General features: G+C 51.8%; 2 protein-coding genes across 10 annotated transcripts in view; one reads left to right on the top strand and one right to left on the bottom strand.

The window, feature by feature from the left end:
• LOC135425810 (tyrosine-protein phosphatase non-receptor type 11-like) overlaps positions 1–13068 on the top strand; it is a 41083-nt gene extending 28015 nt beyond the window's left edge. For 2 of the 6 annotated variants that reach the window (XM_064678447.1, XM_064678449.1), the window contains exons 4-16: positions 714–906; positions 1443–1562; positions 1808–1921; positions 2313–2409; positions 2997–3076; positions 3715–3870; positions 5138–5269; positions 6506–6660; positions 7685–7752; positions 9292–9443; positions 9844–9944; positions 10661–10772; positions 11204–13068. In XM_064678447.1, the coding sequence (XP_064534517.1) occupies positions 714–906; positions 1443–1562; positions 1808–1921; positions 2313–2409; positions 2997–3076; positions 3715–3870; positions 5138–5269; positions 6506–6660; positions 7685–7752; positions 9292–9443; positions 9844–9944; positions 10661–10748 (1456 nt within the window). In that variant the 3' untranslated portion in view covers positions 10749–10772; positions 11204–13068. The remainder of the gene's footprint in view (positions 1–713; positions 907–1442; positions 1563–1807; positions 1922–2312; positions 2410–2996; positions 3077–3714; positions 3871–5137; positions 5270–6505; positions 6661–7684; positions 7753–9291; positions 9444–9843; positions 9945–10660; positions 10773–11203) is intronic. The other 4 variants (XR_010435765.1, XR_010435763.1, XR_010435764.1 and 1 more) reach the window with 4 other exon arrangements.
• A 1700-nt stretch (positions 13069–14768) lies between these two features.
• RNF223 (ring finger protein 223) lies at positions 14769–24800 on the bottom strand. Of its 4 annotated transcripts, none has more exons than XM_064678451.1 (2): positions 24674–24800; positions 14769–15967 (listed from the first exon to the last, which is right to left on the bottom strand). In XM_064678451.1, exon 2 carries the CDS (start codon positions 15927–15929, stop codon positions 15111–15113), a length of 819 nt encoding a protein of 272 aa, XP_064534521.1. In that variant the 5' UTR covers positions 15930–15967; positions 24674–24800; the 3' UTR covers positions 14769–15110. The 4 variants fall into 4 exon arrangements, 2 of the variants coding, with proteins under 2 accessions (XP_064534521.1, XP_064534520.1); XM_064678450.1 differs by lacking the exon at positions 24674–24800 and adding an exon at positions 18532–19267; XR_010435767.1 differs by lacking the exon at positions 14769–15967 and adding an exon at positions 22198–22932 and having other exon boundaries at positions 24674–24792.
• Between the last annotated feature and the right edge of the window lie 208 nt (positions 24801–25008).

The following is a 25008-nucleotide window of genomic DNA, read 5'->3' as shown; positions in this document are numbered from 1 at the left end:
CTGAGCCAGGTGAGTGAGCTGGGTGGGTGTGGCAGCAGTGATTGCAGCCAGGGAGACCCTCAGAAAACCCTTCCCAAACTGTGGCAAAGCCTCTTGCTCCGGGCCAGTGTTGTCCACAGAATCCCAGAATGGTTTGGGTTGGGAGAGACCTTAAATCCCAGCCCATTCCACCCCCTTCCCACACCTTCCACTAGCCCAGGTTGCTCCAAGCCCTTGTCCAACCTGGCCTTGAGCCCTGTGCTTGTGTCTGGCACTGTCTGACTCCAAGAGTTCCTCTTCTTCCATATTAACAAAATTAAGGGAAATCAATTAAAAAAAAAATTTAAAGGATTATTAAATCATTAAAATTATTAAAAACTAAATTATTAAGAACTAAGGAAAAATCCACCTTCAGGAAAGCACAGTGAGAGTCGTGTCTCAGAGCCTGTCCCTGGGTGGCAGGCCCTGTCACACCCCACGTGGCACTGCCATGTCACATCTGTCTGGAGGGCACAGCCACGTCCTGGCACCTCCAGCCTGGGGAGAGGTGCTGATGTGACACTGCAGGCTGCTGGAAGGGGGTCACCGGGGACCATTCCCAAAATAAATCCAGGTCTGTGCCCTGCCAGCCGGATTGGGAGCCTGGGAACAGGTTTTCCATGAGCACCACCCCCTCAGCCCTTGTCTGAGGAACCTTTCTGAGGTGACTTTGCCCCCCCTTTGCTGCTGCCCAGGTGGTACCACGGGCACCTCACGGGCAAGGAGGCGGAGAAGCTGCTGACGGAGAAGGGGAAGCCGGGGAGTTTCCTGGTGAGGGAGAGCCAGAGCAAACCGGGAGACTTCGTCCTGTCCGTGCTGACCAACGAGGACAAGATGGAGAGCGGGGACCGAAAACCACACGTGACCCACGTGATGATCCACTACCAGGTGGGAGAGGGGCTGGCCCTGCTCCCACTGGGCGGGTGATCCCGCTGGGAGCCGAGACAACGCTCTGAGGGACAGGGTGGGATTGTTGGAAGGCCAGGGGTTGGACTTGGATGATCCTTGGGGGCCCCTTCCAGCTTTGGGATATTCTCTGAAAACGGGCCAATTGCTCTCCTCTGAATCCAAAGGAGTCATATGGAGCTGTGCCAGGGCAGGGTTCTGGAAAAGGTTCTTCCCCCAGAGGGTGGTTGGGCACTGAGCAGGCTCCCCAGGGTTTGGTCACAGTCCCAAGGCTGCCAGAGCTCCAGGAGGGTTTGGACAACACTCTGAGGGACAGGGTGGGATTGTTGGAGTATCCTGGGCAAGGCCATGGGTTGGACTGGATGATCCTTGTGGGTCCCTTCCAGCTTTGGGATATTCTCTGATTCTATGAGCCTCCAAAGGAAATAGTGGAAAACTCGGTCTGGGGTCGGTCTCCCCCACCATGTGTCACTGATGTGCCCCCAAATCTCACTGGATTTGGGGTCCTCTCCTTGCAGCTGGATGGGAAGTACGACGTGGGGGGAGGAGAGAGGTTCGACACGCTCACAGACCTGGTGGAGCACTACAAGAAGAACCCCATGGTGGAGAAGTCTGGAGCTGTGGTTCACCTGAAGCAGGTAAAACCAACGTGTTGGTTGGCTGTGGGCTTGCCCAAACCCCTGGGGGAGAGCACAGATCTGCCCCCTGCTCTTTGGGAACTCCTGCTCCCCTTTGGAACATCCTGCTCGTCCAGGCTCACACTCACCAGAGGTCCCTGGCGCCAGGAATGGTCCCAGCTCTTGCCAGTACCCCGGGGATTTGGGAACTGGGGGTTTTTTGTCCTGTTCCTGGGGGTGATTTGTGTCCTGTCTGCGCCTTCCAGCCCTTCAACGCCACGCGCATCAACGCAGCCAACATCGAGAACAGGGTGAAGGAGCTCAACAAAATGGCAGATCACAGTGAGAAGGCCAAGCAGGGGTTCTGGGAAGAGTTTGAGGTATGGGATGCTCTCCTGCTCTGTCCTGCTTATGCCTGTGGGTGAAGAATATCCCGTTTTTCTGGGAGCATTGTGGTTTTCCAGCACTGACGACCTGTTTCTCCTTTCCCTGTTTTCTGTGTTCAACTGAGTTAATTCCTGCTCCTCTTTTAAGCTGCTTTTTCCCGTGTCCGAGGCAGTTTCTGTTTCCTTATCCCTGTTGTTCCCTGCAGGGATTTGTGCCTTCTCCCCTCATTAACTCTCTCTATCAAGCTGCTTCTTGGCTGCTTTTCCCTTCCTGCCAGCACTCCCTCTGCTCTTCCCAGCATTAGGAAGTCCAAAGAGCCTTTCCCTTGCCTCTGACTCCCCTTGTGTGCCCAGCACTGCCTGTTCTTTTGGTGTGTCCCCACAGATGCTGCAGCAGCAGGAGTGCAAGCTCCTGTACCCCAGGAAGGAGGGACAGCGACCGGAGAACAAGGCCAAGAATCGCTACAAGAACATCCTTCCCTGTAAGGAGACACTGGACAGGGGTTTGGGGTTTTCCACCACGGTTCCTGCAGCCTTTTCTGGGGCTGGGGAAGCCTGCAGAGCTTTCTGATCACAGCTGGGTTGGAAGGAGGTGGTCACTGTCCAGGTCATGGTGGTCTCCATCCCCTTTTTAACCTGGTTCTGCCATTTTGTGTGGAAAATGGGCCAATTGCTCTCCTCTGAATCCAAAGGAGTCATATGGAGCTGTGCCAGGGCAGGGTTCTGGAAAAGGTTCTTCCCCCAGAGGGTGGTTGGGCACTGAACAGGCTCCCCAGGGTTTGGTCACAGTCCCAAGGCTGCCAGAGCTCCAGGAGGGTTTGGACAACGCTCTGAGGGACAGGGTGGGATTGTTGGAGTATCCTGGGCAAGGCCAGGGGTTGGACTGGATGATCCTTGTGGGTCCCTTCCAGCTTTGGGATATTCTCTGATTCTATGAGCCTCCAAAGGAAATAGTAGAAAACTTGGTCTGGGGTCGGTCTCCACCCCTGAGTATCACTGATGTGCACCCAAAGTCCCTCCCTGCTCCTGCCTGGGTGACTCCTGCTCATCCTGGACTCTCCTCCTGCAGTTGACACCACCCGGGTGGCCCTCAGGGACGTGGATGAGAGTGTGCCTGGCTCAGACTACATCAATGCCAACTACATCAAGGTACTTGGGGGACACCCCACGAGGGGCTGCCCCTCAGCCCAGCTCTGCTTCTGTGTGAGTTTAGAGGGAATAACCTCTCAGGATCCATATCTTTCACTGGATCCAGGCCAAACACTGGATTTTTTTCTACTCTGTGCCAAGGGATCTCATCTTTCTACCCTGCCCTCTTTGCCCCTCTCTGGGAGTTTATCTCCATCCCTTCCTTTCCTTACCTGTTCAGAGGGTCCCAGGGGCCTGACCTTGCCTTTCAGCTATTGAACATTATCTCTGAAGTTGTATCTCTCAGCCAAGAGCTGCTGGAAGCTGCATTTCCAGCAATGCTACTGTGGCTCTTACACACCATCCTTTGGGGAACCATGGGAGTGGCTTCATTCCAGCCACATCCACCTGAAACTTCAGCAGTTCCTGCTGGGAAGGCTCTGCTGCACAGCAGAAGGAAGGTCCCTGGGGGCTGGCAGAGCATTTTCTGACAGCTCTGGTGAAGCTGGTGATGAGAGTGGCTGAAGAACCTGAGGGAAATCAGCTGGTTTGGGAATCCTGCGTGGCTGGATGTGCTGACTTGGCTGCTAAAGCAATTCCCGGTTCCTCACTCCAGCATCCTTGGCTTTTCTCCCCCCACCCTTCTCTTTGTTCCTCAGAGCATCCCTGAAGATGGAAGGAGCTCGGAGCACTGCAAGGTCTATATAGCCACCCAGGGCTGCCTGCAGACCACTGTGAACGACTTCTGGGCCATGGTGTACCAGGAGAACACCCACGTCATTGTCATGACCACCAAGGAGGTGGAACGGGGCCGGGTGAGCACTTGGAGGGTCTCTTGGCACTGTCCCCAAGCCTGAAAGATTCCTGCTGCCAGTCCCAGTGGTGTTCAGTTAAGCTGTCTCTGTCTAGCTCTCATTTAATTTAGTTTTTCCTCTGTCTTGTCATGTTGATTTAGCTCCTCTTCATGGAGGAAAAATAACACCTCGCTCTGCACATCCCCAGCCCCATAGATTTGAGCAGGGTGACCCTCCCAGGACTTGCTTCAAGGCTCTGGGGAACTGCAGGTGACAGAGATAGAGAGGGAGAGAGAGACAGAAATCATCACGTGTGTCACAGCAAGCTGAGGGTGGAGTGAGGGGTGTTCCAGGCTATGTGAGGGGGAAAAGAAATTATCCACCCATTTGTGTGCCACCTGAATGTGTTTCATCAAGGGAATAGGGGCCAGGGAATACAGTGACATTCCAGGCAGAGCCATGCAGAACTGCCTTCTGCAGACAGGAACTAATTAGGATTGGCACAGGCAGCTTGGCTGAGGAATGAGGGGGAAGCTGCAAGGAGGAGATAAAGATAGCTCTGCTCACAGCCTGGCAAAGCCACACAGCACAGGGGGGTGGGCTGGAGGACAGGGAGGGACAGGCAGGCTGGGGAGCCCCTTGGGATGGAGATTTGGCTCAGGAATTAGGCAATGACCAGACCGACAGCTCAGGGGCTGTGTGTCAAGACCATAATTTTGGCAAGGCAGTGCCTTAGCTGAGGCTGGGGCTGGTGGAGGAGGGAGATGGTGGAATCATGGAATGGTTTGGGTTGGAAAGGACCTTACAGATCAGCCAGTTCCACCCCCTGCCATGGGCAGGGACACCTTCTGCTATCCCAGTTTGCTCCAACCTGGCCTTGGACACTTCAGGGATGGGGCAGCCACAGCTTTCTCTGGGCAACCTGTGCCAGGGCCTCCCCACCCTCACAGGGAAGAATTTCTTCCCAGTATCCCACCCAACCCTGCCCTCCTTCAGCCTCAGGCTGTTCCCCCTTGTCCTGTCACTCCATGCCCTTGTGAAAAGTCCCTCCAGCTCTCTTGTAAGCCCCCTTTACACACTGGGAGGCTGCTCTAAGGTCTCCCCAGAGGATTCCCCCAGGGACCCCATAGGAATGGCCCTTTCCAGTCCCAGGTTAACTCTGTGTGCACAAAGGCTCTCCTTTACACCTCCCCACTGGAGCTGCACCCCCTGACCCCGGGGGGGGGGCTCAGACCCACCTTCCACCCCCCCAGATTTTGGCTAAGGAGCCTCTCTGCCGTCCCTGCAGAACAAATGCTTCCGTTACTGGCCCGACAAGGGCAGCACCAAGGAGTTTGGGGGCATCTGCGTGCGCCACGTGAGCGAGCGCGAGGCCCAGGGCTATTTGCTGCGGGAGCTGGAGATCCTGCGGCCGGACAGGGTGAGTCCTGCAGCTCCCTGGGAGTGGGAACGGGGCTGGAACCTTCCAGGAGGGAGTGCTGGATTTGCCCTTCGCTGGGTTTTCTTGCTCAGTGCTCCCACTGCTTTGGGTGCCGCCGGTTTGGGACGGGTTTCGGGGCTTGTGCTGGTTTAAAGGTAAAAACCGGCAGGGAAAATGAACCCAACTCAAAAGAGAGATTGTAAGTCAGAATAACAGTTTAATGAAATAATACAACAAGTACGATTATACAGACAAACAGTTGGTTTGAACCCACAAAACCCAAATGTATAACCCAGCACCCTGGGGCAGGAACAGAGTGGTGTTCTTTGGGCCCCCTTGAGTCCAAAGGAAAGGGAGAGGGGAAAAACCTGTTGGTGAGAGTGCTGGTGCAGTCTGGGCAAGAGTGGTGGTCTCAGTCTGGTTGAGAGTGGTGGTTTCAGTCTGGTTGAGAGTGGAGGTCTCAGTCTGGTTGAGAGTGGAGGTCTCAGTCTGGTTGAGAGTGGAGGTCTCAGTCTGGTTGAGAGTGATGGTCTCAGTCTGGTTGAGAGTGATGGTCTCAGTCTGGTTGAGAGTGATGGTCTCAGTCTGGTTGAGAGTGATGGTCTCAGTCTGGTTGAGAGTGATGGTCTCAGTCTAGTTGAGAGTGATGGTCTCAGTCTGGTTGAGAGTGATGGTCTCAGTCTGGTTGAGAGTGGTGATCCCAGTCTGGTTGAGAGTGGAGGTCTCAGTCTGGTTGAGAGTGGAGGTCTCAGTCTGGTTGAGAGTGATGGTCTCAGTCTGGTTGAGAGTGGAGGTCTCAGTCTGGTTGAGAGTGGTCTTTGCAGTCTGGTTGAGAGTGGAGGTCTCAGTCTTTCTCTGGATCCCATGAGTGGTTAAAAAAAGTCCCAAGACCCCAAGATTATATATCCTCAGGTTCAGGCAGGAATGCCCAGTGCCTCCCTCAGGGTGTGGAGTTCCACAATGGGTGTGAGCACAGGAGCACCCTCCTATCTCCCAGGCCTCTGAACACCCAGTTTATGGCCTGAGGAGTCAGGGGTGCTCTGGGCAGGGGGTGTAGATGGTTCATTGATACCAGTTTCTGGGCCATGGCATGGAAGGCTCTAGAACACCCAGGTTTGGGTTACACCACCCAGTGCTGAACTGGGCCCAGCTGTTCTAACTGGGACGGGGCTGCTCTGCTGGGGCAGGTGGAGGGTGCCAGGTCCCCACGGAGGTTGTGGTGGTGTCACCCTGCAGGACGAGCGGCCCAGGCTGGTGAGGCACTACCAGTACTTCAGCTGGCCCGACCACGGCGTGCCCAACGAGCCAGGAGGGGTTCTCAGCTTTCTGGACCAAGTGAATCGGGCCCAGCGCAGCATTCCGGGCACCGGGCCCATCGTGGTGCACTGCAGGTATGGGGGAGGGGGGCAATGGGGCTGCACCAGGGGCAGCACAGGAGCTGGGGGAGGGCAACTGGGAAATATCAGGTATAAAAATACATAAATATATATATATATTTCATATATATTATATATATCATATATATTATATAGATAAAAATATATATAAAATATATATAATGTGTAAAATATATTAAAATATATCTGATGTGTAAAATATATTAAAATATATTATATTATCTATAAATATATAAATTTAATATATTAAAAATAAAAATATACAAAGTATTTATTAAATGTGTAAATGTATAAAATATTTACAAAAATTTTATATTCTATATAAAACATAGAATATAGAATATATATTATATATATAAAATATAGAATGTATTATATTATCTATAAAAATATCTAAAATATCTATTCTATATAAATATATAAAATCTATATTAAATATACTATAAAATCTATATTAAATATACTATATAACATCTATATTAAATATATAATATATAAAATATAAATATATTTACATATAAAATATATAATATATGTAATGTATAATATTCTATATAAATATAATATACAAATATATATTGACTGTATAACATATATAAATATATTTATAGAAAAATATATAAAATATAGAAAAATATATAAATATATTAAATGTATAGTATACGTAATGTATAGTATTCTATATAAATATAATGTATAAATATATACTGACTGTATAACATATATAAATATATTTATAGAAAAATATATAAAATATAAAAATATATTTATTTATAAAATGTATAATATATGCAATGTATAATATTCTATATAAATATAATATACAAATATATATTGACTTTAACATATATAAATATATTTATAGAAAAATATATAAAATATAGAAAAATATATAAATATATTTATATGTAAAATATGTAAAGTATGTAATATATTCTGTATCTAGAATGTGGAGCTGGCCTGGCCTAACCCAGGGACTGTTCCCTCCTGCAATGACCTTTTTGTTTTCTGCCCCCAGTGCTGGCATCGGACGCACGGGCACCATCATAGTGATCGATATTCTGGTGGATACCATCCACAGGCAAGGTGGGTGGCCCTGGCACTCCCCCTGGGAAGGGAGGGGTTGGCAGCAGCACAGCCCAGGGGAGGCTCTGGTTGGCATCAGTGCCAGCATTTCCAACTAAACCCCCCAAATTGTTCCCTGTGCAAGGGCTGTCACCCTCCCCTGAGATCTGGTGGGGTTCTGGCACTGCCTGGGGGGTTCCAGGGCTGTCCCAGGAGCCCTGACCCAGCTGGGCCTTCTTTGAATCTGTCTGAGAAACCTTTCAAGGGTGGGAAGTTTGGGGTTGGAGGGAGTTGCTGCAGAGTAGATCTAGTTCCCCTCCTCTCCCTTTGCTCCAAGCAAGTCAGCCCTTCCTCATCCCTTCCTCAGCCCTTCCTCAGCCCTTCCTCAGCCCTTCTTCATCCTTTCCTCATCCCTTCCTCATCCCTTCCTCATCCCTTCCTCATCCCTTCCTCAGCCTTTCCTCAGCCTTTCCTCAGCCTTTCCTCAGCCTTTCCTCAGCCTTTCCTCAGCCTTTCCTCAGCCTTTCCTCAGCCTTTCCTCAGCCTTTCCTCAGCCTTTCCTCAGCCTTTCCTCAGCCTTTCCTCAGCCTTTCCTCAGCCTTTCCTCAGCCTTTCCTCAGCCTTTCCTCAGCCTTTCCTCAGCCCTTCCTCAGCCCTTCCTCAGCCCTTCCTCAGCCTTTTCTCAGCCTTTTCTCAACCTTTCCTCAGCCCTTCCTCAGCCCTTTCCCACCCATTCCTCATCCTTTCCTCATCCTTTCCTCATCCTTTCCTCATCCTTTCCTCATCCTTTCCTCATCCCTTCCTCATCCCTTCCCCAGTCCTTCCCCAGTCCTTCCCCAGTCCTTCCCCAGTCCTTCCCCAGCCCTTCCCCAGCCCTTCCTCAGCCCTTCCCCAGCCCTTCCCCAGCCCTTCCCCAGCCCTTCCCCAGCCCTTCCCCAGCCCTTCCCCAGCCCTTCCTCAGCCCTTCCTCAGCCCTTCCTCAGCCCTTCCCCATCCTTTCCTCAGCCCTTCCCCATCCTTTCCTCAGCCCTTCCCCATCCTTTCCTCAGCCCTTCCCCATCCTTTCCTCAGCCCTTCCCCATCCTTTCCTCAGCCCTTCCCCATCCTTTCCTCAGCCCTTCCCCATCCTTTCCTCATCCCTTCCCCATCCTTTCCTCATCCCTTCCCCATCCTTTCCTCATCCCTTCCCCAGCCCTTCCTCATCCTTTTCTCATCCCTTCCCCAGCCCTTCCCAGCCCATTTTTCTCCTCCGGCAGGGATAACCCTTCCCTCAGTCCCAGGGATAACCCTTCCCTCAGTCCCAGGGATAACCCTTCCCTCAGTCCCAGGGATAACCCTTCCCTCAGTCCCAGGGATAACCCTTCCCTCAGTCCCAGGGATAACCCTTCCCTCATTCCCAGCGACACCCCGACCCCCTCCACAACCCCCTCACTATTCCGGTGCTCCGCGGCGCCGTCGCGCAGCCAGAGACCCAGAGCTTTCAATTCAAACTGTCTTAGGGAAACCATTCCTGGAATTCATTTCCCTTCCCTAACCATCATTGTGCTGGCTCTGGAGCAGGCCTGGACTGCGACATCGACATCCCCAAGACGATCCAGATGGTGCGGCGGCAGCGCTCGGGGATGGTGCAGACGGAGGCTCAGTACAAGTTCGTGTACATGGCGGTGCAGCAGTTCATCGAGGCCGAGCAGAAGAGGCTGGAGGAAGAACAGGTGAGGGAATGTCCCCCTTTGGGCTTGGCTGGAGGAGAACAACATCCCCCCTTCTCCCTGGAACTCAAATCCGAAGTCGTTGAGGTCGGGAAAGACCTCCGAGGTCGAGTCCAAGCTGTGATCGATCCCTGCCTTGTAAAGGGGATCCTTGGAAAGCTTTTTTCTCCACCTGCCTGAAGTGGGGTTTTACTGAAGAAGAAGAGGTGAGGGAATGTCCCCTTTGGGCTTGGCAGGAGGAGAACACCATCCCCCCTTCTCCCTGGAACTCAAATCCAAAGTCGTTGAGGTCGGGAAAGACCTCCGAGGTCGAGTCAATCCCCACCTCGTAAAGGGTCTTGGAAAGCTTTTTTTCTCCACCTGCCTGAAGTGGGGTTTTATTGTCTTTGCTTTTCTCTTCCAGAGGAATAAAAGGAAAGAACGAGACTACCTGAACATTGGCTACCCTCCCATGGAAAAGGGCAGAGCCAAAGGGCAGCCCCCCTCCCCACGGACCCCCTCTGGGTAAGCTGAGGGTCTCTCCTGGTGTTTGTCCTTTTCCAGAGTGTCTTTCCCACACCTGAATCCTGAGCAGTTGCTGGATATCGTGTGGGAATGGCCCAAATAAACAGGTGATCCCACCCCACTGTCAGCAGCAGGGGTAGCACCACCTTGCTGGTGTGCTGCACCCTTGGAAGGGGGAGGAGGAACTAGATCTTTATATATATAAAGATATAGATATAGATATATATAAAATACTCCTTTAGAGAGTAATGTCCTGTTATCCTTGGCTCTGGAGAATGGCTCTGGGCAATCAGCTGGAGAGGGAAACTGTGCCACTGCCACTTTAATCTGAAGGAAGATGAGAGGAGAGCAGACAGAGGTGGATTTGAGTCTGTGTGGAGAGGAAACGTGGGTTAAGGAGCGTGAATTCCTTACATAAGCAGAGATAAATTACCCCAGATTATGTTTTTGCCCTTGCCCCAAGTAATGGGACACCTGTGAGTGCTGGAGAGGGATTATGGTTGAAGGTGAGGGGGGGACATGTGTCATTTATAGGCTCCACTCCCAAGCATTTGAACCAAGGAGGGGTGGCCCAGCCAGAGGGGGAGAAAAGAGGGAATGAGAACAGTGGGGAGGGCAAAAGGGAGCTTGGCTGGGCCATTCCCACTGGCCAGCAGCCCCTGGGCAAAGATCCAGAGTGATGAGGCTGTTAATGACAGGGCTCTGTTTCCTGACAGGGTGGATGAGGAGTCAGCTTCCGTCCTCTACGAGAACCTCAACATCAAAAGCCCAAAGGTTTCAGGGATGAGTAATTCAGGGCGATAGAGGAGCTGTGTGGAGGCTCCACAGGTAGGAATGTCCCCCTGGGGTCACCCCAGAGTGTCACCACGCTGCTTTGTGCCACGTCCGAGCAGCTCCTCTGCAGCTCAGTGTCGTGGTTTGAAACTCCCCCAAAAATCCAATTTTCAGGCCTCCCACAATTTGTTTCCTGGGCACGTCTCAGAGGCTCTGCCTGCAAATGTGGGGTGGAATTTGGGGGAGCTTAAAGATGTGGCCGTGGGAGAAAGGGGGTGGAAGTGAGATCTCAACAGAGAAACGTGTTTATGATGTTCCCAGGGAGGGGGGGAAATCCCAATATTCTCAGTATTCAATATTATCAATTCATAGCAGCTTTTCAGGCTGTTCTGTCAGGGAACTGTGGGACTATCTCAGCTCTGTAACCTTATTTTCTCCCAGTTGTAAACCTGCCACCCTTCTTCCCTTCTCCTTTTGGAATGCAGGATTTCCAGTGTTTACGTCCACCCTCCCCAAGTTCTGCGACCGAGGACAGTTTTGTTTGCCTGTCTTGCCTTCCCCCAAGCACCTTGGATTTGGAGAGGAGGGGAGAAGCTGCCCGAGAACCTGCACCTAAGAACATGCCTTATCCTAACTTATTCATGAGAAGGATCTCCTCCCACCCTCCCCCTGCATCAGATATTTATGTGAAAGTGCCTCTGGACATTCATTAGGGCATCAAGGCTCAGCTTCAGGGTTGTTTTGTTTTTTGCCTTTTTTTTTTTTTTTTACTATTTTAATTTAAACTTCTTATTTTTTACACGCGAAAGGAACGGAAACAACTCTTTGCTCGAAGCTTTCCCGGGGTCTTTGCCCACTCAGGGCTTCAGTAAAACCTTACCACTGTCAGGTTTTCATTGGGTCAGCCCATTTCTAAGCTACAAAGTGGTTTGAAGCCTAAATCCTGGAGTAACTTTGCCTGTGAGGGTGAGAAGTGGAGAGCACTGCCTGGCCCCAGCTGCTGCCTCTCCTCACACCTTTTGGCTGTAGCAGTTCCCAGATTTCCTATGCAACGCTGCCAGAGCCACATGGAATGATCCCTGCTCCGTGTGCAGCCTCCAAACTGCTCTTCCCAGTTCTCCAGCAGAGTTGAGGGGCACAGAGGGGGCACCTCCATCCTCAATGCTGGGCTCAGGGAGGTCCCCCCCGGGTGCTGAGGAGCAGGGACACAGCTCTGGGCACTGGGCTTTCAGCCACCCCTGCTGAGAGCAGCCTGGGGGGATGATCCCAGCTGGAATTCTGGAGCTGGGCCCCCTCTAAGCTCGATGCAGCTCTGCCACCACCTTTTTGCCACCCCCTTCCACGCCTCTGTGACAAGGCAAGTGTTGTTTCTGCCGAGTAGGGCTGTCGTAGGTGTGTTTGTGACCTGAGCAGTGCCAGGAAACGAGTGTGTTGCAGAGTGGAGTGTCCCAGCTCTCGTAAGTCTTTAGTGCTTCCCGCAGTTCCAGCCCCAAGTCCTGCCAAAGAAACCCTTCCTGCAGGATCCCTCAGCCTGGAAGTGTGTTCTGGGGGGAGCCTTGGGTCTGAGGGCCAGTGCCTGAACCCCTAGAGCAGTTTTAGGTCTTAGAGTCAGTGCCTGAACCCCCAGAGCAGTTTTAGGTCTGAGGACAAAGTGCCTGAACCCCCAGAGCGGTTTTGGGTCTGGGAATAAAATGCCTGAACCCCCAGAGCAGTTTTGGGTCTTAGGGTCAGTGCCTGAACCCCCAGAGAAGTTTTGGGTCCCAGAGCCAGTGCTGGACCCCCGAAGCATTTTTGGGTCTGAGGGCCAGTGCTGGACCCCCAAAGCAGTTTTGGGTCTGAGGACAAAGTGCCTGAACCCCCAGAGCAGTTTTGGGTCTGTGGGTAAAATGCCTGAACCCCCAGAGCAGTTTTAGGTCTGAGGACAAAGTGCCTGAACCTCCAGAGCAGTTTAGGGTCTTAGGGTCAGTGCCTGAACCTCCAGAGCAGTTTAGGGTCTTAGGGTCAGTGCCTGAACCTCCAGAGCAGTTTTGGGTCTGAGGACAAAGTGCCTGAACCCCCAAAGCAGTTTTGGGTCTGAGGGTAAAGTGCCTGAACCCCCAGAGCAGTTTTGAGTCCCAGAGCCAGTGCTGAACCCCCAGAGCAGGCACAGGGCTGATGTCCCAGTCTCCTCCTGCATCCCTGGAATGGGAAGGACTCTGCATGGTTGGGGTGTTAGTGCCGAGCCAAAGGGTTGAACAAATGCACAGTGACACACCTTGGCTGTAATTCCTGGCTGGTCTTTCTGCTCCTTTGTCCCAGGGGCAGGAGAACTGTTTATTTTTATTGCACTTCTAATAAATGTGGAATATTCTCCAGGCTTTTTTTTTTTTTTTCCTTTCTTTTAAGTAGTTGGATTTTTTGGGGAAAGAGACTGATGGTGTGAACAGTGGGACACCCTGAATGTCCCCATGGCCAAATGCTGCTGTTCAGGGCCCTGTTTTCCCTTCCTTTGACCATAAGGAGGGAGAGGTTCAGCTGTGTGTTACCTAAACCCTTCAGCCTTTATTTCCAAGTCCGTGGTGGGCTGGGGATGTGCAAAGGGACAACCCCCATGAGGGGACAGACCACTGGGAACAGTTGGAACTGTTTTCCACTGTAACAGTAGATTTTATGAGGCTGCAAATGTTATTTCCCTCTGCCCTGTCCTTGGGTCTCCTCAGTGGGAGCCGAGTGCTAATGAAGATGTAATGACAAAGCACTTCATCCCTCCCAGTGCCTGGTTGCTGGGCTTAGTCCCAAATGGAAGAGAGAGGAAAAAGAGAAGTGCCTTCTCTGCCTGAAGCCTCGGTGAGTTACTTTTTTTCCAGGAACTCACTCAGTTTGGTGCTGTGAAGATATGAAGAGCAGGTAGGATGAGGCAAATGAGAATCCCTGTCAAGCCCAGTGGCTTTGGCAGATTTTTCCAGGGCCTGGAGCATTCCTGTGGCTGGCACAGGTAACACCAGCCTGCAGCTGAACCCCAGGGGAGGTGCAGGCACAGCACACGCAGCAGCTTTCCCCAGGAATTCCACACAGCAACACCCCTGAGCTATTTCTGCCGTTGCTTCGGCCTTTTCTATTCCAAATGAGATGATTTTTTTCTGGAAAGGGAGGCTGGAAGCATCTGTCACCAGCTGGGAAGGAGGGAGAGATGAGCAGGCTCTGCAGCTTCTCATTTTCCAGGTCGAATCAGGTGAACACAGAGGGAAGCCTCACCTGGGACAACCCCACCCCGACGGTGGGAGGAGTGAATTTGCAGGATAAACGTGCAGGATGGCACAGCACTGGGATGGAGCAGAGCACAGCCGTGCCACCATGACCTGGGGATGCAGCTGGACTGCTGAGGGAGCACCTCCAACTGCAAGTAAAAAAGGGATAACGGGGGGTAATTGCTACAGACTGACACCTTGCATTGTAGAAAACATAATTTAATACATACACATAATGGCACTGGCATACAATACTGTCTTAGATCCATGTCTGAATAGAAAATATTCATTGTGAGCCGCCTTCAGCATGAAGACTCTTAAATCACTGTCAGATCACTGCTTTAAATAAAAGTAGAGTGTCAGCCACTGGCCTGTGTCTTAATACTGACACATTTGAAGATTAGGAGGGTAAAGCTGTCAAAAGGTGGAACTTTTTGGCCACGGTGAGAGGTTCTGAGTGAAGTTTGCTGATGCAGAAACTCGAGGGTGGGGGTGGTGCTGTGTCTGTGCCTCACAGAGCCCACCCCTGGGTGCAGAACAGCCTTCCAGGTGGGGATGAGTGATTTTTAAGCATCTTCTTGGGAAAAACGAGTAGAATGGCTACTTGAAGAGCTCATCAGGGTGGTAACACGGGGAAGGAAGGCAGCAGGGATGGATCCGCGTTTTGTCAGCAGGAGGCAGCAGTTACACCTCTCACGCTGCATAACACAGCTGAAACCTCTGCAGCGTGGGGAGTAAGTATGTTTTTCACCTGTTTATACAGCCATGTCTTTACCCTCCCAATCCCAGCTCCTCGTAGGAATAATCACGTAGATCCTTCAAATTGCCAAAAAAGAAAAAAATAGCCCTTTATTCCCTCGGGGAGCTCGAGGAACTGCACCCGCTGCCACCTGGTCTCTAGCCAAGGCACACGAGGGAAACAGTCCTGGAACCCTCCCCGCGGCTTTCCCAGCTCTGGTTTCCATGGAGAGTTTGGCAGCAGGATGCAGAGGCGGCTCCTTGGAGCAGCACTCCGGGTTGGAGCAGCATTCCAGCGGAGAGCCCCCGGAGGCGGGCACAGGAGGGGACGCAGGGGCTGCCCAGCAATCCAAGGAATGCTGGCAGGGCAGCAGGTCCTGCTGCTCCTCCCCGCTGCGGGCGCAGAGCTCAGCAGAGCCAGGGGCCGCTACTGGAAGAAAGGGGGTTCTGTCGCCGCCGCCGCCGCCGCCGTGGTGGGTTTGGGGGGCAGGTACTCGGGCCTGCTCATGGTGGCCACAGTCCTGGTGAAGCAGCGCATGTTGCCCGTCTTCAGGGCGCACTGCACCGGCCAGAGGATGATGCAGAAGAGGATGATGACGAGGGCGGAGAGGAGGAGGATGCGCTTCCAGTCGTCGCACACCTCGCAGCGGGACAACCTCCCCGCCAGCCCCCTCGGCGGGGCCTCGGGGCTCTCGGGCTTGCTCATGGCCACGTCGATGGAGATGCACGACTCCGGGTTCTCGGCGTCGTCCGAGGCCCTCCGGCAGCACAGCTTGGTGCCCTCCATCCACAGCACCTTCTCCCGCTGCAGCTCCGGGGGCAGCGTGGCCAGCAGCTCCTTGCTGGTCTCCAGGGCGGGAGCGCCTTCCTGGGGGATGTTGGTGAGCTGCCTGCAGAAGGGGCAGGGCAGCAGGTCCTCGGGCTGGTTGGGGGGCAGCCCCGTGCTCAGGCGGGCCACGCATTCCAGGCAGAAAACGTGGGAGCACTGGAGCAGTTTGGGGGTCTTGAAGGTGTTGTCGTAGGTGTTGAAGCAGATGGAGCACTCCACGGGGGACGTCGGCTTGGGAGAGGTCGGGTTGGGCGAGCCCGGGGAGCTGGTGGGGGATCTCGCCTTCCTCTTGCCATCTCCTGGGGAGGTCACCACGATGGGGCTGATGGGGATGGGGACTTCACCAGGAGAGGCAGGGGTCGGGCTGGTGGGAGAGTCCGGAGTGCTGGAATGCCACAGCTGGGAGAAGCACGACATGACGGAGCCCCGGGAGAGAAACAGAGCCCTGGGAGCCTCTGGAAGAGAGGAAAACCACAAGCCTTCATTTTAAACAAGGTGGAGACACCCCCGTCACCAGCTTTAACCCCTTCAAAGGAACAAAGAGCAGGTTGGTGGCTTCCACTGCATCCAGAGGCGAGAAGCACACAGGGAGCCTGTGGGAAGCTGCATCCCGAAGGTGAAGTCAAAAATCCTGCACACAGAAGCAAGGAACCCGCAGAGATCCACCAGGAGCCAAAGCCTTTTGCACCAGGACACCCCGGATCCCAGAGGGGAGCAGTCCTTCCCCCTGAATTCCTCCCTCTGGGCGCCAAGAGACACGACACGGACCTACCCCGGGTGGTGCTCCCCGACACCTGAGCAGGGAGGAGAGCAGAAGACTCCATGAGGGGCCTCGCCCTGGCAATCTATTAGTCTGGGAGGCCCTCAGGGGTTATGGTGGCAGCAAGAGCAAGGCCTAAGAGACAGATAACACTGTTCAGGCGTGGAGGGAACCGGGGGGGAGCCTCTTTGGGGCGCTTCGTGCCCTGATCTGTGGTCCTGCTGCAGGTGGGTGAGGCACCACCCGAGGTTATCTCCATCCACAGCGGGATCTGAACTCCCCTGTGTCACAGGAGAAGCCGAGGGAGGGGAGGAAATGGTTTTATGGCACCGTCTGTTCCATCCTCAGCCTCCAGCAGCACCTCTGGCGCGTCACTGTGACACAGCAAGGCGGGCAAGGCTGGAGGAAATGGCCTTGGGGGCAGAGCAGGGGCAATTCTCTGCTGCTTCCTTGTTGCTCTGGTTTCCCTGAGGACACCCAGCTCAGCCCTGGAGGAGGAGGCTCAGCACCAAAGCCTTGCTGCCCTGTGCTCCCTGGAGGAGCCTGGAGTGGCTGAGGCACCAACTCCAGCAAATCGGTTTCCAAATTACTCCAATTGTTTTCACCCACCTCGGCAGCACCTTCAGCTCAGGTTGTTTTACCCCAAACTCTCAGCCTCACCTACAGCCCCTCTCAGCTTTGCAGCTGCTGAGTGGTTTTACCCGAAAGCAAGTGTTTGGCTGGAGGAAATTCCTGGTGACAGGAACATTTTTTTGGGATGTGTCACCCAACTAGCCGGGCTTGATTCTCCCTTGATGGGAGATTTGCTGATGACAAGCCAGAAATGTCCAGGTTGGTGCTGTAATTACAGCTCTGCAGCCCAGTGTGGGGACCAGAGCCACAAAAAGGGGAATTTAAGGGATCAGAAGGACCAAGTTTTCCTCACGTTGCACTAAAATAAATCTCCATTATTTCAGGATGGAGAATTCTCCCCTCTCTCCTCCCAGCTGGCATTGCCAGAGCTGAAACCAGCCTTCAGAACCTCCCTTCTTTTCCTTCTCTTAATCTAAACGTTAACTTTGGTGAAGCTTCTCCTCAAGTCCAATTTTGTGCACTTTGCAGCCAGTTGGAATGGTTTCTAATGTCATTTTTTTATTTCCTGGCTCCAGATCCCCGTGCATGTTTAACACAACCTGGCAGATGCTGATGAATCACAAATCCAAGCCTAAGTTGGCACAGAGACGAGGAAAAAACCCCTGGGTTTCTTTATTTGGTTTTTTTTTTGGTTGGTTTTGTTGTTTTTTTTACTAAATTTCTGTTTTGCAGAACTCCCTCCTCTACAATCCAGTTCTCTGCAGTTCCTGAGTGTTCCTCAGAGATTCTGAGCAGTAAAACCAGTGGCAGGAGGTAACCTCAGAAAGAGAGAGCCTGGGCTTGCACAAGCTGCGATTTCACAACCCGTGTTATGAAATTAAAGCTGCTCTGTTGAGGTTTTTTTTTTTTACTGCTCTGTAACGTGTCAGAGCAACATCCTGATAGAGTAAACTTGAAGTTTACTCACAGCAGCTGCTTTTAAACGGAGGGACAAGTCTTTGCCTGCGTTTTAACTTCCCTAAGCAGGGTTGTGACGCTGTGGATGTGCCTTAATTTTAATAAATTTAGAGGCTGGTTATTTTATATATCGACCCCTCGGTGTTATGTTGGCACCTGGCTCAGGTAATTACACAGATAATTGAATTAAACTGGAGAGACACAAAGAGGCACGAGACAGGTTGGATTCATGCTCAGCCTCCCCCCTCTGCTTGTGTCTTTTTAACAGAATTGGTTGGGGTTTGGGGGTTTTTGTTTGGTTTTCTGATGTTGTTTTTTTTTCATTCAGACCCCCACAGTCTCTCCCAGACCTTTCTGCTATTTATCTCCTATTACCAAATATTTTTACCTGGGCTTTCCAGAAACTTCAGGAACACCAGTAAACAATGAGAAGAAACACATCAACTCAGCAAATAAACAAACCAAAGTAAATAAATACAAGTAAGTAAATAAATAAAACTAACTAAATAAATACGACTAAGTAAATAAATAAAACTAAGTAATTCAGGACTTCTTACAAGTCCTAGAAAACTTCTTTCTACCCCATAAAACCAAGGAGATCACAAGGGTTCTGCCCCATCAGGCCAGTGGCCAGCACTGTTCTGATGGTCCCCTGATGGGATCTTTAACTCAGAGCAATGAACCCCCAGCAAGGCAAGAGCTGTGGAGCAGATTAAAGTCAATAAATACCTGTTCAGGGTGCTGTTAGAAGGAGGAAAGCATGTTCTGGGCTCTTGATTTCTACCCCTGAAGAGTCTTCTCTCCAGAGGGGCTTTTTTTTGTGTTTATAAAAGTCCTCTTGTTGTCCCAGCTCCGGGGGGTTTTTCCTGGCACAGGACAAGTGACCTCCAGGAGCTCCCTGTGCACGAGTGGCCCCAGAGCTGCAATCCAAGGATCTTTTATACCTTCCTGTCTGGAGGTGACTTTACCTGCTCCACCTGCCCTTCCCCAGCCCCACTGAATCATTCCCTGGCTCCGAGCGCTCCCGCTCCGGCCGGTTCCTGTGACAAACAGGGCAGGCTGGAATGCTCCTGATAAGGGACACCTGCCTGGGAGAAATGCTTTGTTATTCCTCTTCCCTGACCCTCTGCTCGCTGGTAAATTCTGGTTTTTAGGGGGGGTTTTAATCACTTCCCATAACCTGTTGTTTTCTGGGTTGTTTCCCGGTTGCGTTTTCGCCTCCCGAAAGAAAATTTCACCCCCAAACTTCACCTCAAAACACAGTTATTCCTCTCTTATCATGCCCCCATAAAACCTAAATAATTTAGGAAGTGCCTTATGGCAGAAACCAGATTCTGACAGTCCCATTTCTTATGATGAGGGGAAAACTAAATGGTTGTGATAGAAAAAACAGGATAATTCGAAAGCTGTTTGTAAATTAATTGAACCACTCTACACACCCATCTGCCTGCTTTGAGCCCCTCTGAATGGATTGGCATGGAGAGGGAATTTAATTCTTAATATTTCTTGTGGAGAAATATTATTCCACCTGCAAAGCTTGTGTGTGGTTCAAAGGACATCAGCCCACGAGCCAGAAAAAGAACCAGCAAATTTACATTTGTGGGCAGATAAGGACACAAAAGAGGGGTGGGGGGAGAGAGACAAACATTCAGCATTTATTCCAGCCCTCATTTGTTGCAAACACTATTTTTCTTTGTTCAGTTTCTCAACAAAACCAACACTCATAAATAACTGGATTTTTTTGCAGGCCGGTATCAGGAAGTGCCTTCTTTAAAAATGGGTGAAAGACATCCTGGAACTCTCTTGGGACAGAGAACTGTCTAAATCTCACTGATTTTAGGGGCAGTCAGATAGAACTGGCTTTGGATTCAACATTCCTCTATTCCAGGTCACACCGTCCAAGGAGCTAAATAAGTTGAAATCACCAAAGCTTTAGGATTAATTATGTTTTAGGATTAAAATTAAGGTTCCTGGGTCCTTCCACAGCATCGTTCTCCAGTGGATTCCTGCTGAGCTCCAGGGGTGGTTCTAGAAGACAAACCCCCAGTGGAGATGCAGGTTGGGACTAAACTTTCCCGGAGCTGCATCCCAGGAGAGCGTGGGAATGACAATCCCTGCAGGAGGCTGAGCTGGCAGCACCTCATGGAGCACTTCCCAGGTATTTATCCCTCACTCAGGGATGAGTGGAGCTGGCAGCAAGCACTGCCTGCAGCTGACACAGCAGGATGTTGGAGGAAGGGATGGGAATGAGAGCTTTAGGAGTGGCGCTCCCTTAGTCATGGCAGGAGCACACTGGGCTTGGAGTTAACACCACTTCAGCACCATGGCAGGCTGTGTTATCTCAGGAACACACTGGGGATCCAAAAATCTGTGGTTTGGGTCCAGCTGGGTGCCTTTAACCCTTTCCCCACTGGCAGCCTGGGACTGCTGAACTGCCACGGGAGCAGAGAGCTGCCCTGGCAGAGTTTCAGCACTCCCAAGGCTGGTTTCCCACCAGGAATGGGTTGAATCCAACCCAGGAGCTGAGAGCCTGGGGCAAACTGGGCTCAGAGTTAACACCATTTCAGCACCATGGCAGGCTGTGTTATCTCAGGAACACACTGAGGAGCTAAAAATCTGGTTTTGGGTCCAGCTGTTTCCCCTGGAAGTCAGTGGGACAGCAAGGATTTAATTTTTAAAGCAAGGCATGGGTGCCTTTTAACCCACTGGCAGCTGAACTGCCACATGAGTCAGGGGCAGAGTTTCAGCGCTTCCAAGGCTGGTTTCCCACCAGGAATCCAAGCCAGGAGCTGAGAGCCTGGGGCAAACTGGGCTCAGAGTTAACACCATTTCAGCACCATGGCAGGCTGTGTTATCTCAGGAACACACTGGGGATCTAAAAATCTGTAGTTTGGGTCCAGCTGTTTCCCCTGGAAGTCAGTGGGACAGCAAGGATTTAATTTTTAAAGCAAGGCACAGGTGCCCTTTAACCCTTTCCCCACTGGCAGCCTGGGATTGCTGAACTGCCACGTGAGTCAGGGCCAGAGTTTCAGCACTTCCAAGGCTGGTTTCCCACCAGGAATCCAACCCAGGAGCTGAGAGCCTGGGGCAAACTGGGCTCCTCCACACTCCTCCCTCTCCAAGGGCTGGAAGATGGGGATGACGAGCAGGGCTTGGCTCCCAAAAGTGAGTGGGAGGTTTGCTGTTATTTTTATCCTCTGCTCGGAGGGAGCAGAGCGAGCACAGTCAGGAGCTGCAGCTGGGCTGGGGTGGATCCCAGGGCACAAGACCTCGGTGTTTGTCCTAAAAGGAGCAGTGGAGCAAAGCAGGAACAGCTCCTTGGTTATAACATTGTTATTTCCTTGAACTGGCTCCACGTGCAGGGCTCAGGTGCTTCTCCAAGGGATTCCCCGGTGCAGGGATGTGCGAAGAGCAGCCTGAAAACACTTGTTCCAAATTGATTTTCCATGCAGGAATGAGGATTCTGTGGCTGGAACACTGAGATGAGAGGGAGGAGATTCAGATCCCTGCTAGGAGCACTGGGATCTTGAGCAAAACACTGAATTTTCAGGGATTTCTGGGGCTTGTTTCCTAAATAAACAGATTGGTTTATGTCGTTCAAGAAAAGGAATTGTAAGCCTTGATTTTGGGTCTTGGATTATGGATTTTGATGGAACCTGGGAGGGATGGGTGTTGCATAGGGCTGGTCACAGCAGCTCCAGGCAGAGAGCTCCTGTAGGATCCCCCCTGCAGTGAATAACTGGGGTTGAATCATCGACACTCTCAAACCATCAGACCCTTCCCACCATCACCTCTCCTGGTTTTCCCAGCACCAGTGACCACTGCCACCTCATCCAGGAGTGTGGGTGAAGGGATGACATCTTCTATAGGGTTTGGGTTCTTGCCAGGGGGATTTATTTAGGAGGGTTTGTCACGAAAAAGATTATTTCTAACAGCAGCTGGTTGAGGGCAGGACCATTGAAAACTTGCAAGCCGGTGTGAAGAGAGGCAGAGAAATAAAAACAGATGGCTGATTATATGGTTTTAAGCCGTTTCCTTGGCTTGTCTTTACCTCCACCACTGCCCAAGTGTATAACTCTTTTCATCCTTTGTGTAGTTAGTTTATCTTATCTCAGTTGATAAGTTAAACCACCCAGTAAAATGGGTGGAAAAGAAAAGTCAAAATGCACCAAGCACTGAGCAGCAAAGTTCCTCTCTTCCCTTTCTCCCCTCATCCAAGGCTGGCTGGTTTATTATGTCCCAGCAGCACCTCTTGCTCATGTTTTGGGGGTTGTTTACAGCTCTGATTTGTGGGGGCTCCATCCACGAAGCCTGGAGGGGCTTTAGGAGGCTTTTTGTGCTGGGAGAAACCTCAGGGAGCAGTTCCTGGAGCAAAAGAGCCAAACCAACCCCTGTGGAGCCTGTGCAGGACAAAATTCCAATATATAGTGCTAGTCCTGCCTGCACAAGACACGGGGGTTCAAGGAGCTGCAAACAGGGCAAAAATATCCAGGTGTGCTGGTTTGAACAGGGTGAGACCCAGGCTGGCTAAACCCAAGCCCCTGGTGCAACAGGGAGGGAAGTGTCTGAGGGGTTAAACGCAGAGATCATATTTAGATTATATTAGATTTTATTTTCTTAATTCCATTTTCTGTTAGCTCACCCATTCACGTGCTCCAAGCCAGTGAAAGCACAAACACACACACACACCAGATCTGTGGGTTTTGAGCCAGGTCCAGCTCAGCAGCTGAGCTCCCCACCTCCCACTTATCAGCTGCTAATCAGATGCAGAAGAAGTGGGGACCTGGTACTGCCTGAGTTCTGCTGATAAACAATTCCTTGGCCCGGAGCTAACGCTGCTTTTTGATCCTGCAGCTGTTCCTCGGAGTCAGGAGGGCCGATGCTCCGAGCAATTACTGCTCCGGGGTGGTAAACAGCTCCATTAAGTGATGTTTCCCATCACGGCGCTCTTTTATTTGCCTGAATTCACGTGCGGGCAGCTCCTACCCGGGTGTTGGCTCTGAAGTCTTATCATTGCTGCAGTCGTTTGTGCCCGGGCTAGACTGGGCTATTTAAATTCCAAAGGATGTGTTTGGGTACTGCCAGGAAAGAGCCGTGCTGAGTCATCAGATAAGCTGGCTGGGGAGCTCACTGTGGGATAGTTTTAAGGTAATTATATTTTACCCTTCTCTAACTGTTTCTATCAGACAATCTGAGGGTACCTGATAGACACGGTGATTTGAGCCTTCCAGTAACTTGTGTTTGTCCAACCATGTTTCCAGCTGGGCACGTTTTACAGCCCAGGCAGTAAAAGAGAAATGCTGCCCTGATTTCTGGGCAAGTGGTGCCCCTTGGCAGGGCAGAGTCACTTCCCAGAGCAGAGGGATGAGGCTTTGAACAGGTGATGGGGTGGGAAACACCACCAGAGTTGTGATAGATCGTGGAAGGAACCGTGGGTTTGGGTTGGAAGGGACCTTCAAAGGTCAGGGAGTGTGGCAGGGACATCTTCCTCTATCCCAGGTTGCTCCAACCTGGCCTTGGGCACTTCCAGGGATGGGGCAGCCACAGCTTCTCTGGGCAACCTGTGCCAGGGCCTCCCCCCCCTCCCAGGGAAGGATTTCTTCCTGCCATCTCATCTAAACCTTCTCTCTTTCAGTTTGAAGCCATTCCCCTTTGTCCTGTCACTCCAGTTCCCTCTCTGGCTTCCCTGTAGTCCCCTCAGCTCCTGCAATGTCCACTAAAGCAGCCTGACACAGATTTAGAGCAAAACTGCTCCTCTTTGAGCCACAGGTGACTCCTGTCCCTTAAGTGATGCCCACCTTCACTGTTCAGTGCCTCCATACTTTAATCCCCCTGGAACACTGGATCCCCCTGGAACACTGGATCCCCCTGGCACCCAGCTTTGGTCTCAATTTCCTGCAGTCACCAGGAAAGCAGCACGATTAGATAACCATTACAAGGGGCAATTTGCCTGGCACTCCGTGGCTCAGGTGACTGTCACACCTCGGGGCTCAGTGATTCAGCCACTCCTGGCCAGCTGCTCACATAGCAGGAATAACATCCATTCCCTGGATATAAGGTCAGCTCCTTTTTTTTTTTGTTTGGTTGGTTTTTTTGTCTTCTAAGCCCATCATTTCTGAAGGAGTAAGTGACTTGGACTGAGGGCTGAATTGTGGTTTATAAATCACTGGTGATCCCTGAGACCACGACTAGGAAGGCTGTTGGCTTTCCAAGTGTCCTGATTCCATAGTGGAAAGTTGGAGATCAACAGTCATAAACAGTGGCTCAAAGGAAGAAGAAATCCCACCAGAATTCAGGTCTGTGGGAGTATCCCAAGGACCTCATTGGGGAGATGTTAAATCATCCCAGGAGCTGCAGCTCCAGCTCCTTTAGGGGCTGTGAGAGCCTCAAGTGCAGCTGATCTGAGATCCAGTGCCCAGGAAGGAAAGGAATTACCCTCCTAAACATCAAGGGGATGCTCTTCCCACGGAGCAGGAAGGGAACTGTTGTTGCCAGCCCTGGAATGAGCGCTCCAGAGGCAGCTGCAGCCATGGCATGTTGCTGAGGAGGGAGAGTGTCACGGAATCACAGGATCCTTTAGGTTGGAAAAGACCTCCAAGAGCATCAAATCCAATCATTCCCCCAGCACTGAGCCTGCCACCGAGCCACGTCCCCAAGTGCCACCTCCAGGGACGGTGATTCCACCACTTCCAATGCCTGACCACCCTTTCCATGACGATGTTTTCCCCACTATCCAATCTAAAGCTCCTCTGGTGCAACTTGAGGCCGTTCCCTCTTGTCCTGTGGCTTTGGAGCAGAGCCCGACCCCGACCTGGGTACAACCTCCTTCCAGGGAGTTGTAGAGAGCCATAAAATCCCCTTTTTCTTATACCTAAAGCCTCCTTTTGCCCAGGCTGAGCAGCCCCAGCTCCCTCGGCGATGGAGGAGGAGGGCAGAGCTCCCGGGCTCTCACGGACACCTTAATTGGCGGTTAATTGCCCTGGTGATTGTCCCAGCTCGTGTTCCTGCAGAGTTACTCACTTCCCGGTGACATCACGAGCTTGGGGAACGGCCTGTGACGTCAGAGCTGAGGAGGGAATGCCTGCAGGGACCTCCTGCTGCTCCTCTCCGGGAACTTTTCCTTCCCTAACAATCCACCTGCCCTCTGCTGGCACAATTCCCCCTTTCCCTGGAGCGGGATGCGCTCCGCTGGATCCGCGCCTCTGC

The sequence above is a fragment of the Pseudopipra pipra genome, chromosome 22 (genome assembly GCF_036250125.1).
Source record: "Pseudopipra pipra isolate bDixPip1 chromosome 22, bDixPip1.hap1, whole genome shotgun sequence".
In the NCBI taxonomy this organism is placed as follows: domain Eukaryota; kingdom Metazoa; phylum Chordata; class Aves; order Passeriformes; family Pipridae; genus Pseudopipra; species Pseudopipra pipra.
Note: the sequence above shows the minus strand (reverse complement) of the source record. Positions and strands in the feature narration are given on the sequence as shown.